General features: G+C 45.9%; 1 protein-coding gene across 7 annotated transcripts in view; it reads right to left on the minus strand.

Moving 5' to 3' along the window:
- The window catches only part of slc6a9 (solute carrier family 6 member 9), a 39,310-nt gene that overhangs the window by 16,835 nt on the left and 6,461 nt on the right, over positions 1-16,014 (minus strand). For 5 of the 7 annotated variants that reach the window (XM_028975982.1, XM_028975979.1, XM_028975980.1 and 2 more), the window contains one exon: positions 12,508-12,718. In XM_028975982.1, coding sequence (XP_028831815.1) covers positions 12,508-12,537 — 30 coding nt within the window. In that variant the 5' untranslated portion in view covers positions 12,538-12,718. Of the gene's footprint in view, positions 1-763; positions 889-4,304; positions 4,428-12,507; positions 12,719-16,014 lie in introns of those variants that run through there. The other 2 variants (XM_028975978.1, XM_028975985.1) reach the window with 2 other exon arrangements.

The following is a 16,014-nucleotide window of genomic DNA, read 5'->3' on the forward strand; positions in this document are numbered from 1 at the left end:
TTCAGATTTCCAGCGTGTCAAAGGTGCAGCCTGGAGTCTTTTTAAAGGAACTTCACATTCCGCTGCAGGCTACTGCAAACCGATCAGGTAGGATGCCTTCAGACAGTCCACGTATGTGAGATGAGGGAGCAGCTGACCGCCCATGAGACCGTATTTTGTATATATATATACACACGTCTATTCACTGTAGTCGCAGACAATGAAAATGCTCACAATCTCTTCGAAGGAAGAAAGGAAATGACGTTGACATTACAGCCGAACTGGCTGTAAATGGAGTCTGACATGACTGGACTTAAATAAACGCCTATGGACCTCAGCATCAAAGACGCCATTATCCAACCCCTGTGATGTGAAAGTAATGTCGCTAAAGACGAGAGAGCAGGGCTTCCCACCGCACAAACACAGGGCTGCATTCCAGCCCACTGAAAACACATTTCGCATGCTTGGTTAATTATGTCCAATGGTAAGTTGTCAGAGGAAGGGTCCTCAAAATGCAGTCCCCAAACTGGTGATGCCCCCCGCCCGCCACAGAAGGGTCATCCAGGAGTCGCTTCACTCCGTCAAGCGCAAATCGATCGAAGCGGTTATTCCGGCCACCACGTTCCCGTTGTTCTATCTCCCGTTATGTGTGCAGAAGACGCAATTGAGGAATTTGATTTTTGAATTACAAAGCGGGTTTGTTCCAGAGCCATCACGCCACGGTGTAAATGCAGGCCTCCCCTGGAGACGCGAGTCTCGAGTTTGAGGCTGAGAGGAACCTTACCTGAGAGTTCTCCATCTCCCGCCACTCTGGGTAGAACGTGGCTCTCCCGGCAGCCGCTGCAGCAGCACGTCAGGACGTGGGGTCGCCCGCAGGAATCTGACACGGCGGCCTGCTGCAGCCGCTCTCACGCGCCGGAATTTACGGTGACTGCGTTAGGGCTGGGGGTGTGGCCTCAGTGCTACATACCCAAAAGCTGGGATGTAGGTGGAATTAACTACACCATACATTTGTGGCATGGGTGTGTGAAAATATCACACGGGCGACCTTTACAACAATCACGTGTCTGACATTTTCATTTCTTCCTGCCTAAATTTCCAAATGTTTCATTTGTGCATGTCAGCCTCATCCATCCATCCAATCAGAGGCCTGCAGAGGGTTCTAAAGCAGGAACGTTATGGCGTCTCCGGTAGGAGAAGCCTCAGAGCCCCAGTGAGGTGAGCGGGCTGATGAGAGCGGACAGCCCGCTCCCGCTTCCCGAGCTGCGCTTCGCTGCACCCCATCATCCAATTAACGCAGCGTGAGCGCGGCGGGGGGGAACGTACAGGAGACTCGGCTGTGGCGCTGGGGGCCAGATCAAGCTGTTCACCTGCCCCACGCGCTCTCTCACACTCACATACACACGACAACATCGTCCGCTGGAGTTCGCCGATGCAGTCGCGACTGCGCCAGCTACAGGGTGGTAGTAGCCTAGTGGGTAACACACTCGCCTATGAACCAGAAGACCCGGGTTCGAATCCCACTTACTACCATTGTGTCCCTGAGCAAGACACTTAACCCTAAGTTGCTCCAGGGAGACTGTCCCTGTAAGTACTGATTGTAAGTCGCTCTGGATAAGGGCATCTGATAAATGCTGTAAATGTAATGTAAATGTAAATGTACTGATGACTTGGGAGAAGTGATCTGCCGCCAGCATCAGGACTTCTGGGCTGGATGCGTGGCACCTTGCCTTCCAGGTTAAGACAGTAGCGGCGTTTCCTCCAGCAACATCACTACTGAGTTCCTTCTGGTCCAGTTTCCAAGGCATGAGGCTGCCGTTATTGTACTTCCTTAAAACGAAGCACACTGGCCAATCAAAGCCTTCCGTCTTGCCGCTTGAGATGACTGCGCTGCTGATGTCAAGCATCTATGTGTGGCCACAGACTTCTTATTGTCTCAGATCTGCTGATGGCTCCCATTGGGTTTAACAGGAATGGTGCTTATCAAGGAAGAGGCAGAATTCAAGAACAAGGACAGAATGTAATTCCACCACGTTTGCTAATTATTGCTGTGACGAAAATGTAATTATAGTATAAACTATCTCATGCATCCTTCTAAAGAATGCAGTAAAGCTCAGCTGTAGAGCCACCATAACACCAATCTTTGGCATAAAATAATCTAAATTATAAAGAGAAGAAATTGTTTCCAAATTCAGGATCAGGGATGAATTTGGGAATATTTTGAAGCATCATAAACTGCATAGGAGACCAACTGGCCTACATAAAATTAAATAGCCCCTTAATTCTTATAAGAATGTGCAAAGCCGCAGCATAATTTGTCATCAGCAGCAATTTGGTCACTAGGTTGTAAAGCCGTGCAACTTCACTCCAGCTGGGACAGAATCTTCCACAGACTTCATGTTGAATTCCAGTCTTCATGCAGTCTTCTGCTGAATGGTGGACTGGACACGACAGGAGAGGATGCCCTTAAGCACCCATATGGTCCCTCTGACCCTTTCTTTCACATATACACATACACACCAGAAGTGAAATGTCAGTATAGGTCATGTGGAATGAATTAATCTGAACTTCTTCAACAAAACCCCGCAAACAACAGTTTTTTCATCAAGATTTTGACTGTAGCTGGATGACTCTACTAACATCCATCCATGCGTCGTCCATCTGTAAAATAATCATTCCCATTTCTCCATGGCACAGTAACAGGGAAAGTGAGGTCAAATTCACCGGCACCAGAAACGAACTCAACCAAGAATCCTTCCTACAGGCCAGTGAATAGGATGCGTGTTATTCAGACCTCAGCCGTCCAAATGGTAGAACCCAGGAGGAGGAGCCTCCAACATCCTCATGAAGGGGTGTCAGAAGGAGTCAGAGGTGCTGCTGTATAATTACTGCCTCCTTGTTAAGATCTTATTATTCCAATTACTTCTCAAGCATGCTCTGACAAACCCAGCTCCCGCTCGGCTCGGCTCCCGCTCGGCTCGCCACGCGAGATAAGATGGAGCTGACGACGGAATATTTCACTCGGAGCGAAGCGATGGAAAGAAAGTTGAGCACAAGTATCAGGATTAGAGACGTGGTTCGGGCTTGTGGGTGTAGGTGGCTGTAGAGGTGACGAGTGGAGTGAGGAAAGTGTTCTCATCATCAACAAGCAGCCTTAGCAAGCATTACAGTATTTCGCTCCACTTTTTAAAACAATACGTTTATAAAACACATATGGCATGTCAAAGATGTACTGTTCTTAACTGGTTTGAAAATAACTAAATTATATTGAAATTTGACAGTTTCAACTTCTTTTAATTATTATGAGAACTGACCAGAGCGTGTCCAAAAATCACAATCACTTAATTAATAGCTTTCTGCAAAAGATTAATTTCAGTAAAGATAATTATTAGACAAAATTTATAATACATTTTTATTGTAGTTGTATTGCATTATAGAAATATTTTATGAAAACACATTTATTCTATTACATAAATGCCACCTGTATAAAATTAGATTTTTTTTCTTTGAATATATACATCTGTAGTCATAGAATAAAACTCCATAAACATAAGAGTGTTGAGACCCACACATCTTTACGCTGCTCTACAAGCAGCCCGTTGCGTTCCTATAGTTCTTGGAGCTCCCAGTTGGCGAGGTGTTCATTGTGAGGAGAAACAAAGGAGAGGATGTGACCAGACTTGGCATCCCACATAAATCGGAGAGGAACAAAGTGCCATATCGGATATCTATACATTTTAATTCAAACAAATCTTCCTTTTGGCGATTGTGTAAGTGACAAGTCCTTTGGCGACCAAGAAGAGGTAAAAGGAAAGGGGGAAGCATAAATTTGAGCCAAGCGTCCTTCCTCTGGACACTTTCCTCTCTCCGCTGTCTTTCTCTCCCACACAGCCCCCCGGCCCACTTCCTTAGAAACTTTATCTTACCTCCCTCTGCCAATGTTGCCAGAACTTCCCACTGCAATTAGTTATAAAAACTTTTCAGTTGGGGCCACACGTGGTCTGGTTTTTAAACACTCCAACCTCACTCCTCACGTGGTCTGTGGGCTATTGAGTCGTCACAGGGCCCCTGAAAGATCGCCGAAAAATAAGGCTGTGCAGACAATGCTTAGTCCTGATTAATTCAATTCTTTCAGGACCTCGCACCGTCGTCTGGGCAGCTTCACACAAACGTCGCTTTGATGGCGGAAAAGCTTTTTGCCCCCCAAATCTTACTCGTCCTTAAACGTAAACACTAGGGTTTCGCATCTGAGAGAGGACATTCGAGCGCCGCTGAGGCCGCCTGTACGTGAAAAAAGGCACGAAGTAAAAGAGGACGAAACTGACCTGGTCGGCCATGCAAGCGGGGTTGCTGGTGGACTCGGACATGATGTGATAGTGCCCAGTGGTTCTCCCGTCTTCACTCCAGACCTCTTCATTCACACCTTCCCAATGGCTTCCGCGGAGAGATGGACGGAGGGGGAAAAAAAAAAAGAAAAAAAAAAAAAAAAAAAAAAAAGAACGCCCTCCTTTCGCCCCGGCCTTGATTAATGCCTGAATTATGTTCACCTCATTTCATCTGATGAACCTCTGTTTCCTCTCCGCCTCGCTCAATCATCCAGCATGGAAGCCTTCCCTCCCTCCCTCCCTCCCTCGCTCTGCCCACCCCTCCCTCGCTCTGTCACTCTTCCTATCTCCCTCCCTTCTTTTCAGACCCCATTCTGCTCGACTTCAAGAGCTGGGCTCACGGCCCCCCCACCGCCCCTTCCTATCCTCTCTGGGGGGAAAAACACAGAGGAGATCCACAGCCTTTGCTTCTACCTCCGCCATGAATGGAGTTGTTGTCACCGCGGCGGCCTGGTTGCATACTGAGCGCTGGGAGCTGCTAACTTAGCTGCCGAGAGTCGGGGCTCTGGCCAAGGCGCCCCCCCCCCCCCCCAACCCCCACCCGGTCCTGAGAGCGGGAAGACAAAAGTGAGGAGCGCAGCACTTCCACACAGAGCGCTAGCCTCACCGTCGCGCCATCCCTTCCACTTGTTTGCAAGGCGGCTGCACCCAGACCACCAACGCTCCCATTCAGGGACACTTGACTCCCAAATCCTCGTCCCTCCACGTTGCCAGATCTTCTGCAGAGTCCTACTGGAGGCGTTTTTATAGATAATTCCTAGCAGAGAGGAGGCCGCTGCATCACAACACTCTCAGCAGATGAACACCCCAACATGAGCGGGCCTTCACACAAAAGGCAGCTTTTTAATGGTGGCCCTGGGCACTGCGCTCCTGTTGGCCGAGTGAAAAGTTGACAGGCTGCTGGCAGGAGGCCTAATGGGCATTTAATGCAAAGGGAACAATGGAGACGAGGAGTTCGATGAGCATGTTTTCATGAGTTCATATGAGCGGCGCGGGGAGCAGACGGCATCGGGTTTCGTCTGAAATTAAGAGGCACGTGCTGGTGGACACGATGTGCGCTGCCGATGAGAAACAAACGAGTCCGAGCCAATCGCAATTCAGGAACAATACTTCTAGCGTGACATTTGACCCTCGTGAATAAGAGTCGCCACCAGTGGGGACATGATCAGTCTGTTCCTGCTTACCGATCAGATAGATTGATCCGTCTGAAACGTCACATCAAATCTGATATCATGGAGGGGAATAAGATTGTTGACACCTATGAATGACTATTAAGAGTCACGGTCGACAGGTGACTGAATGTGTGTGTGTGTGTGTGTGTGTGTGCATGTGAAGGAATATGAATGGAGGCTCCACTCCCCTCCAGGCTGTGGGACGTATCGGAGCCACGAGCCAGGCTCTGACACAGACTGACACCGCTGGTCATTAGAGACCCGTGGGGGCTCCCGCCAACTCCTATTAAGCACTTTCCATGCTGCATAATGGGATAATGAGGATACCTACTCCTGGTTATTTGGGCTGCAGCGCTGTGAAATGAAAACCCGTGCAAACAAAAGCGCCTCCACACACAAACACTCGCACACAGCACATCTGACATCACTTGCCCATCTGGGGGAATTAGTTTGGCTAATTGCTGGAGTATTTATGGTATTTAGTTCCAATTAGCGGGGCACAGATGCCATGATCTGTAATTGCCTGAATCTGTGGAGAAGCCACTGTAAGCGGATTAAGAGACGCGCTTCACAGACGCGAAAGGGGGCGGTTTGTTTTATTGACTCTGGGTGAAGAGGTGGCGGGCATATCTCCTGTCCCCAGACAGGCTGACGATGTAGGGCGTTGGGGAGGGTTGCGGGGGGTCAGAGGGTGACCCCCCTGTTGAGAGGAAAGATTTCCCTGCTGCCTGCATTCTAACGTCAACTGCCAAATGGGGTGGGAGGGGGGGTACAGAAGCAGCTTCCAGCTCAAAATATCCTGCCATCTTCGATACACCTCCCTGAATCCCTCCTTATATACACCTGTCACAGCAGCAAGTAAATCGTCCTACAGATTATGAAATGAATGAGGCTGATGGCTCATCAAGTCTATAAATACTAGAAGTGTGAACCTTCACTGCTCTCATGATTCGATTCGATTGCGATTATCAATGCCTCAACATAAATTTTCTACATGGTCACATGATGATTTGAAATACGAGAGTTAAGGTCTCGTACGCCTGTGTGGATTTGCTACAACGAGGAGAAAAATGTTGGCCTGTAACGACTAGTAACTTTTCAAACCAAAATGTCTAATTTCACTGCAGTGACTGAAGGTAAAGACTTGAACTGACATTACTATTCTACTGACATTTCTGTTCTACAGTGAATAAGTAAACGTCAGTTTTTCAGCATTTTATGAACTCGGTCACAGCAATCAATAAAAAGACGATGCCATGATCTGTAATTGCCTGAATCTGTGGAGAAGCGGATTAAGAGACGCGCTTCACAGACGCGAAGGGGGCGGTTTGTTTTATTGACTCTGGGTGAAGAGGTCAATACAACCAAGGCCTCTATTGTCAAGATTATAGAACAATGTCTAATATCTTTTTTATTATTAATTCCGGTAATAATGGGCAAACAGTTGCATGTCAAAACCTTTATTCAAATATAAACAGTGAACAGCAATACTGAGCGTAAAAAAATCCACCCTGACGTTATTGTGGCATCTTAAACAGTATTCTTCACAGAACTCGACTGAATTAAACTAAACATCCCATTTCACATGACCCTGATGGGACTGCGCGGCGTTTTCTGCTCATTGTGGAAAATCTAAAGCAGCTTTCAGACCGAACGCACTGCATAAGAACCATATAAAACCCGACATAAGAACCACGTCACGTCGATTGATGGGGGCCTGTCTGACACTAATTCGGAGGTCATTCCATAAACATGTACCGGCCACTGCAAAGGCCCTGTCGCCCTTGAGCTTGTTATGTGACCGAGGGACAGTCAATAGTCTCTGGTCTGAGGACCTGAGAGAACGGGGTGGAGTGTAGGGCATTCAGTGATTCAAAAACAAATAGAAGAATTTTAAAATGGACACTAAGACAGACAGGGAGCCAGTGAAATGAAGCTAGGATCGGGTTGACGTGATCTCGCCTGTTTGTACCAATGAGAAAATGTGCAGGTGCATTTTGCACTAATTGAAGGAGAACTAAAGATGTCTGGCTGATGCCAAAAAGCAATGATTTACAGAAGTCAAGATTCCAGATTTCCTCTGGAAAGAACTTAGTCCAGGCGCCACAACTGAAAAAAGCCGATTTGACAAGTTTTTTTTTCTAATGGGACTAGGGAAGAGTGACCAATATGTGGCCAAATGAGCAAATTCCAGAAGGATGTCCAAACATCACAGTGCCCCACTTCAACTTCCTGCAGATAAACCTGAGAAGAGTGAGCAACTTCTCTTTTTAACAGGTATTTAACTCAGGCAGGCACTGTGATGCCTTAACTGAAGATGATACTTTATACAGTACAGACAAAAACTTGTATTTGATGTAATGATTTTCCAGTTCTTCAAATTACATGTTATGCAAACCGTTATGTCTAGCCATTTAGATTTCTTTATCAATTTGACATAAGACATAATTAGATCTTCTCAAATGTAGTTTAGTCAATAGTCCATCTCTGCCATCTATTTTTTGAGCAAATGTAAATGTGTCAAGCTCTAGAAGGCTGGAAAAGATCAAAAGCAAGGTGTGTGCTAGCAACTAAAAACTAATATTAATGTTCATCAGTGCAAGCTTGAAAAACAACAGTTTGGGTCCTCAAAAAAACACAGACCCATCAGTAGTTTGCTGAAGATCACGTAAACAAGCCTACTGGTTGAACAACACAAGCTTCTAAAATACTCAATCCCACACAATCCCCACACAAACCCCTGTAAGCGAACAGAGTAAATAGGTTAAACGTATGCTGCTGGTGCTTTTACTCTAGTGGTAGCTTGAGACGGAGTCTACAACGCACACATGTGGCTCAGGTGGTGCTGCTCATCCAGGATGGCACATCAATGTGAGCTGTGGCAAGGTTTGCTGTGTCTGTCAGTGTAGTGCCCAGAGCATGGAGGCGATACCAGGGTATAGGCCAGTACATTAGGAGATGTTGAGGAGGTTAACAACCCAGATTACTGTAACTCCCTTCTAGCTGGTCTACCTCTACATCGGACCTCTACAACTAATACAAAATGCAGACTGATCTTCCAGACTGATCTTCCACCTTCCCAAATTCTCCCACACCTCCCCTCTGCTATGTTCCCTCCACTGGCTCCCAGTAGCTGCATGCATCAGATTCAAAATACTGATGCTGGCCTACAAAGCCCTTATTACACCTCGCACTGCACCTCGTATACTCCGAGCCTCCAGTACTGCTCGCCTGGTCCCTCCATCTCTGAAGGTAAAAGGAAAACGCTCATCTAGACTCTTCTCCGTCTTGGCGCCTCGGTGGTGGAATGAACTTCCCCTCGATGTCAGAACAGCTCAGTCACTGAGTATTTTCAAATGGCATTTCAAGACCTTCCTCTTTAGAGAATATTTAGATTAACTTGTAACCTTCTAATTGTCTAACTTATGTATAGAAACTACAACAGAGTGAATAAAATTTTTTTATTCATAGTTGGGGGTCCTAGTGAGCCAGAACTGATCACTTCATCAATGGAAGTATATGGATTCACATTGTAAATCACTCTGGATAAGGGCGTCTGCCAAATGCCTTAAATATAATGTAATAATTTGGATAATTTTTTTTTACATTTGTAAAGAACAAAGTATTTAATTTCATTCATTCAGATCTAGGATATCTTATTTTGTGTTTTTAACTGCAAATGTAAACTTTACCAAATCAAGCTGCAAACAAACAGTAGAACTGAAGAATCAAACCCGGGCTCCCCAGTGTGTGTGGTCTGGTGGTCTGCAAACAAGACACTCAATCTGGTCTTCCATAGGAAGTCCTTTATTTTTAGGTGTGACCTCTGCCCCAAATATATTCCCATAATACTGTGTTCTATTTATGCCAGGTTATGCTATACCTTCAAGACCATATGTTCAGAGCCCCTCATCCAAAAAAAATTGTGCTCTTCCAGAAAAAAACAATGACAATAAGATAATTTAAAAAATGAAAATACGTGCACAGGAGCTCTCAGTGCACGTATTGGCTGGTAGAGTTTCAGTCCCATTAGGATGAGCAGAGATCAGAGCGGCTTGGGCTGATGCAGTCCCCTTTAATCCATGTAAATGTCTCTTACTGCAATCCAATTAATAACTGATCACAGTCCATTCACCATCATAGTTAGACACGGTTTCATGAGGAGATTCGACTAAAAAAACTTCACTGGAACTTTTGCTCCTTTTGAGTTTTGTGTGGAAAGGCACAGAAAGAGGCTCCGATTCTGGGTAACGCAGGAGAATCTTAAACTGACTGGCAGGGGCCACAGAGCGAGGGGTCTGAAAAGTACTCGCCTGGCACAGCCCGATGAGAAACAACTTCCTGTGGTTGTGTGTATTTTCTTGTATGTGTGTGTGTGTGCGCCTGGTCCAGCAGCTTTCACAGGAGAGCGATTTCCAACGCTTGGGTTAACCTGAAGTTTCCATGATCATTTCTCCCCTCTGTAATTTGGCTTGAAGGGCCCCAGCTGCTAATTCTTTATAAATAGCGTGTAGCCCCATCCCCTCTGGGGAGAATGGGGCTCTGTGGAGCGGCCTGGGCATAAACTGGGCCGGAAAAAGCACACAACATACACATTTTGACAAACATATGGGACCCCTGCTGAGGACAGGAAAAAAAAAAAAAAAAAAAAAAGACACGTGTGACCGTTCCCTTCCTCACGTGGACTCAACACCAGGGAAATCAGACGAGCAGAAGTCATAACAGCATCTAAAACCTGAAATGAGAATCACAGAACCGGAAGCCTCTCTGTTTCTCTGCGGCTGAAACGCTGATATTTGGTCTGTTTGAGCAGACGAGCCTGTACAGTGACGGGGACGCGTGTCCATGGGGGTGGTGTAAAAGGCATGGCCTGACGTTGGTCAGGTGTCACATCTCTCCCTTAACCAATCACCTGAGCAGTGGGCAGCCATGACAGGTGCCCGGGGAGCAGTGAAAGTGAAAGTGAAGTGATTGTCACTTGTGATACACAGCAGCACAGCACACGGTGCACACAGTGAAAATTGTCCTCTGCATTTAACCCATCACTCTGAGTGAGTAGTGGGCAGCCATGACAGGTGCCTGGGGAGCAGTGTGTGGGGTTTTGCTCAATGGCACCTCAGTGGCACCTCGGTGGATCGGGCTTCGAACCCGCTAGGCCACCTCTGCTCCCATCCACTGTATTACCTGCATGAGCCACAGTACAATTTAAAATAATGATTTTAATGGTTTTTGTTAAACACATAATTGGTGAAACGTTTTTAATGGTTTGTTGTTTTAGGACGTGGTCCCTGTTCTGGACAGAGGTCTCCTGTGCTTCGGACCCTCCACAGCACAGTACAGTCGCCGAGCTCAAAGTCAATCGAGTTTGACTTGCTCTCGGCCTCGTCACATCTGTTCCCTGGTGCCGCCGAGGGGCAGCCACGGTTGCATGGCTACAGCGACGTGAATTCTGCCGAGTGACTGACAGCTCAATATGTTCCTTACGTAACAGTTCAACACGCAGCTGACCTGAGATCAGCAGGACACTCGCTACCTGCACCTATCTGCACGGCGCCCCGCACACTGTGGTTGGGGAGTCCACGTGGACCCCGCCTGGCACCCTGACGGAAGCGAGCGGCCAGGAGAGACGAAATTTGCTTCCATTTACTTTCCACTTGATGGAGAACAGCCTGCGTTCGCGGCCCATGGGAACGTCCTGGGAGCTGCTGCCTGAACGCGGAGGAGGAGGACGGGGAGGAGGAGGGAGAAAGGTCACCACAGTTAACAGTTGTTCCGCAGCGGCTCTTCCGTCTCCAAGTGAGATGGACAAAAGGACCTTCTGTCCACAAAAACATCCCCGCCGCTCATTCGTTCGCTTATTTATTTATTTGCTTCGTATATTTCATCTCTGCCTTTGTTTGCATGAGGTGCGCCTCACCCGGCCCTCATATTTAATCGTTAGCACATCAACATTCCTTCAGAAATGAAAAGGCAGCTTCCAAAGCGGCGAGCGCATTCACATGCAGAGAGCTGGGCCCCGGGCCCATTGTTGTCTTATGACAATATAAAAACCCCCCAAATCCCCAACCGTCACAACCGAGCAGCCCTTTTCACCTCGTACACGAAACGAAGCGAAACAGCGGCCATGTCTAATGGAACGCCACGCCTACAGAGCAGGGAACTCAAAAGAAACTGGCCAGCACAGCAGCGTGCCAATCAGGAAGGGAAACGTTTCCCGGCTTCACATCTTGGCCACAAAACCTCGTTTTTTTTTTTTCAACAGAGAAAAACAAAAAAAACAACTTAGACGGGACTTTAGAAGTCAGCATCCCAACAGGGCCTCGTCGTTCGCTGCTCTCTATAGGTTATAAACAGGTTATAAACATTCATCTTCCAGGATGAAATCTGCTGCACCAACGACTCCGAATCAAGATGTTCAGCAAATGAACGCCAACCACATGCCCCTCAAGGCTAGAAATACAATCATATTCATATAACAACAGGGCCCACATTTAAATAAGACACCAGGATATTTCAGATGATTAGAAGCCATTGCATTTACTAATTTAAATACAAATGTCTCCAAATGTGACATTTGACACTTAATTAACGGCAAATGGACGTCCAGATTATCTCTCTTCTGCCTCCAAATCTAAATAATTCTATTTAGAACTGTCCCACATGGTCACTTGCAGTTCCATTGTCGTCATGTCAGTCCAACAGACACCGTATCTCATGTATTGGTCAACTTTTTTACTTTAATGCTGGCTGTACTAACTGTGTGTGTTTATGTGTGTGTTTGTGTGAGAAGTGAAACATGGCTTGATGAGCATACAAATTAACTAATGCTTAAGAAGTGCCTAAAAGAACAGATTTTTCGCGGCTAACACACACACACACACACACACCGCAATTCAAAAAGAATACGGATAAAAGAAACAGGACGAAATGGCGTGACAGACGGACACACACCTCTGTACACCTTCACTCACCAGAATCCCTGAAAACTGCTTTTCCTCCATCCTCCGTCGGGTGCTCAGGGCGCGTCTTGGGGTGTCTGGTGTCGCATGCGGCGGTGCCCCCACTCTTCTTCTCCCTTCTCTTCCTGCGCTCTCGGCCTCTCAAGCGCTTGTTTTCCAAGATCGGCTGAAGTAGTGTCGCTGCTTTGTGCTAATTCTCTGCTAATCCAGGAACATTTCTATGCTGGGAAGAGAACATGTGACAAAGAGGTGGGTGGGGGGTCAGTGGCAGCAGCAGGGTTCACTTTTTTACTTTCACCTTCCAAACAATGACTAAATCTCAAATATCATAATATCCACATGAAAGGCTGTCATACATCATACATATCATACAAGGATTATCATATAAAATGGTAATGTGTATAAATATTAAATCGCCATGAATGATTTCGGATAAGTGGAAAAGTGAAAGTGAAGTGATTGTTATTGTGAAATACATCACAGCATGTGGTGCACACAACGAAATGTGTCTGCTTTTAACCATCACCCTTGGTGAGCAGTGGGCAGCCATGACAGGCGCCCGGGGAGCAGTGTGTGGGGACGGTGCTTTGCTCAGTGGCACCTTAGTGGCACCCTGGTGGATCGGGATTCGAACCCATAACCTTCTGATTACGCTTCCTTAACCGCTAGGCCACCACTGCCACCTATGGCACCAACGCAGTTCAAATGTAACAGCGCAAATAATTATATATTTAAATGAAATATTTATTTGTGGTTATATGCTCTTGTATTTGAAAAAATAAATGATTAACAGATTCCTGAAAGTCCCTGATTTATCATCAGGTCCAAGCACCTCCATATTGGCTTCATTCAGGTCAGCTGGCCTTCACACACAGAGCATCCAACACCCTCACAGGGTCACAAAGAGACTTCCGTGTTGAAATAAGCCATCAATAGAACAATCCATCACATATACCACAGCCATCAATTAAAAAAGCTGATCTCCACCACAACATTGACAAGAAATGACAACACCCACAACAACCATTAGAGGGCAGTGGTGACCAGCGGATGAGGTAATCATGATCCATCTCCTCCTCAGAATTCACTGTGCATGCAGGCAGATTTGTGATTTTTTTGAAGTGATTTCATTTCCAGGAAGAAAGGAGGAGAACGGGGTGCAAATGAATTTTCAAGATTTTCCATAAAAAACAGGAGAAATTGTGGTGTTCTGAAACTCCTATATCAATACAATACTAACTAGCTACACTCCTGCACGCTCTCTCAGATCTGCAAATGAAATGAGACTGAAAATTCCTTCTACACGGGGTCTCCGATTCCATTCAACTCTGTTCTCCTTTGTTGTCCCTGGCTGGTGGAACAACCTGCCCTCCTCCATTCGACTAGCCGAGACTATCACCACTTTTAAGAAGCAGGTGAAAACCCTCTTATTCAAAAATTATTTCAGACAAATCTAACACTTACACACGCACATGCGTACACATTGCACAAAACAATACAAAATTATATATACATTATAATTTTGTCATCGTCTAGCACAATCTCCGAGCATGCTCTTTTCTGACAAGTTAGGCCTTATCAGGGCTCTTAGTTTTGCAAACTCAAAATTCTATAGAAATCGAACAAGAATTGCCGGAATCTTCCTCCTGTAAGTCGCTTTGGATAAAAGCGTCTGCTAAATAAAGTAAAGTAACTTTCGACTGGTAGATGAAAGGGAGGGCTGCTGAATTGCAATTTCATGTTTCAAGGAATTGTGTAGTATTGGGGCAATAAGAAAATAAATAGATACACTTTAGCAGGATTCCAACCACCAAAAAAATTAAATAGAACCACAACATGCTGGTCTGGTCTTATTCCAATGCAAAACGCGATGAAAAAAAAACACCTCCTGACGACAAGCATCACTGTGTGCTTACCTCCACACTGACATGCCCACCCTGACATGTGCTGGTCACACATGCAACCTCACGGTTTCAGCCAGTGTTGTTTCACCCTCCATCTTTCATTGTGCATACCCTGGCAGCAAGAGGTCAGAGGGGTGACCTTCAGGCCAGTGAAGAACTGGTGATATGCTTGATCTCGTGCTGGTCCTGGTCAGCACTCATACGGCAGCGGAGTGCAGAGTTTTCTTAGGCAGACCAGTGAACTGTGAACTGTTTAAACTGTGTACAGTGTTCATTCTGAATTTAGTTCTACCATCAGTGTGTCACCAGACTTTCTCCAGAGGTGTTGAGTATGTGCAAGCTAGAGGAATAACATATTTCATTAACTAATCTGCATGCAGGACTGCCAGTTTTTGGACAGTAGTTTCCCTTTGTTTCTATGTGTGGCACACATTAGAACACACAGGTATAAAACAAGTGAAAGTGAAGAGATTTTCATTGAGAAACACTGCGGCACAGCACACGGTGGCACAATGAAATGTGTCCTGTGCTTTTAACCATCACCCTCGGTGAGCAGTGGGCAGCCATGACAGGCGCCCGGGGAGCAGTGTGTGGGGGGGGGTGCTCTGCTCAGTGGGATTCGAACTTGCTGCTTCCTTACCGCTATGCAACCACTGCCCCAAATAATTATCAAATGAGTGAAGCAAGTGACCTGAGGGAATCGAACCGCAATCCGTCTAGGTTGTTCTTAATTTTGTGCTGTCTACCTATGCTCTGATCACCCTAGATCATTTTTAAAAAATCAAACGTAAACAGGGTGTTTCATTACATTTCATAAATGCATTATAGCTGAATTTAAAGTGTATGTTTATTGTTTTTATTGATATATTACCGTAATAAATTCGGAACAACAGTAAGATTGGCAGAATCAGCAGTAGGTCTGATGCACATATTCAGCGTTGCCACCCTATAGATTCCATGATTTCATAAGAGCAATGCAGCGCTGTGTCTGATTGAGCAGGACCGTGTCAGGACAGTCAGGACAGTCATCAGTCACTAACTGGGTGAACTGGTTATTAATAGGATGCAGACTGGCGGGGGCGCAGTAAAATTCCTTCAGTGGACAGATTACAAGAGAGGGCTCTGCAGTCAGAAATATATATTCACAAAAAAAAAAAAAAAAAAACAAGTAACACCTCGCCATGGACATATTTTCAACAAGCAATCATGCTCTTACCTTTTCTTTTCGTTTGTTAAGCGATAAATAGATCTTGCGATAATTCTCGTCAGGCGTCAGACTGTCTGGCGAAGCCTCGGGCCACCAATATTAAGTCATTTGTGCGGCAGCCATTTGGTTCTCCATTTGCAATAATAAATGGTTTCTCAACAGTGAAAAAACGTGCCTTGTTCGGAGGATGGCACGATGAAGTCATGCACCCCGTAATTTAAAAAAACAAACAAAATAAACGTACTTTTCAAGTGTTGCACTAGTGTCAGCCAATCAGCTTACATAACAAAAACGGTGCAGCAAAAGCTAGACTCTGATTAGCAGATATCGTGATATCGTGAACGGGATATTGCGTATGGTCCCACGAGCCGACCTGCGTGTCTCCTCACACTCCTATTAAACAGGAAA

The sequence above is a fragment of the Denticeps clupeoides genome, chromosome 4 (genome assembly GCF_900700375.1).
Source record: "Denticeps clupeoides chromosome 4, fDenClu1.1, whole genome shotgun sequence".
NCBI lineage: Eukaryota > Metazoa > Chordata > Actinopteri > Clupeiformes > Denticipitidae > Denticeps > Denticeps clupeoides.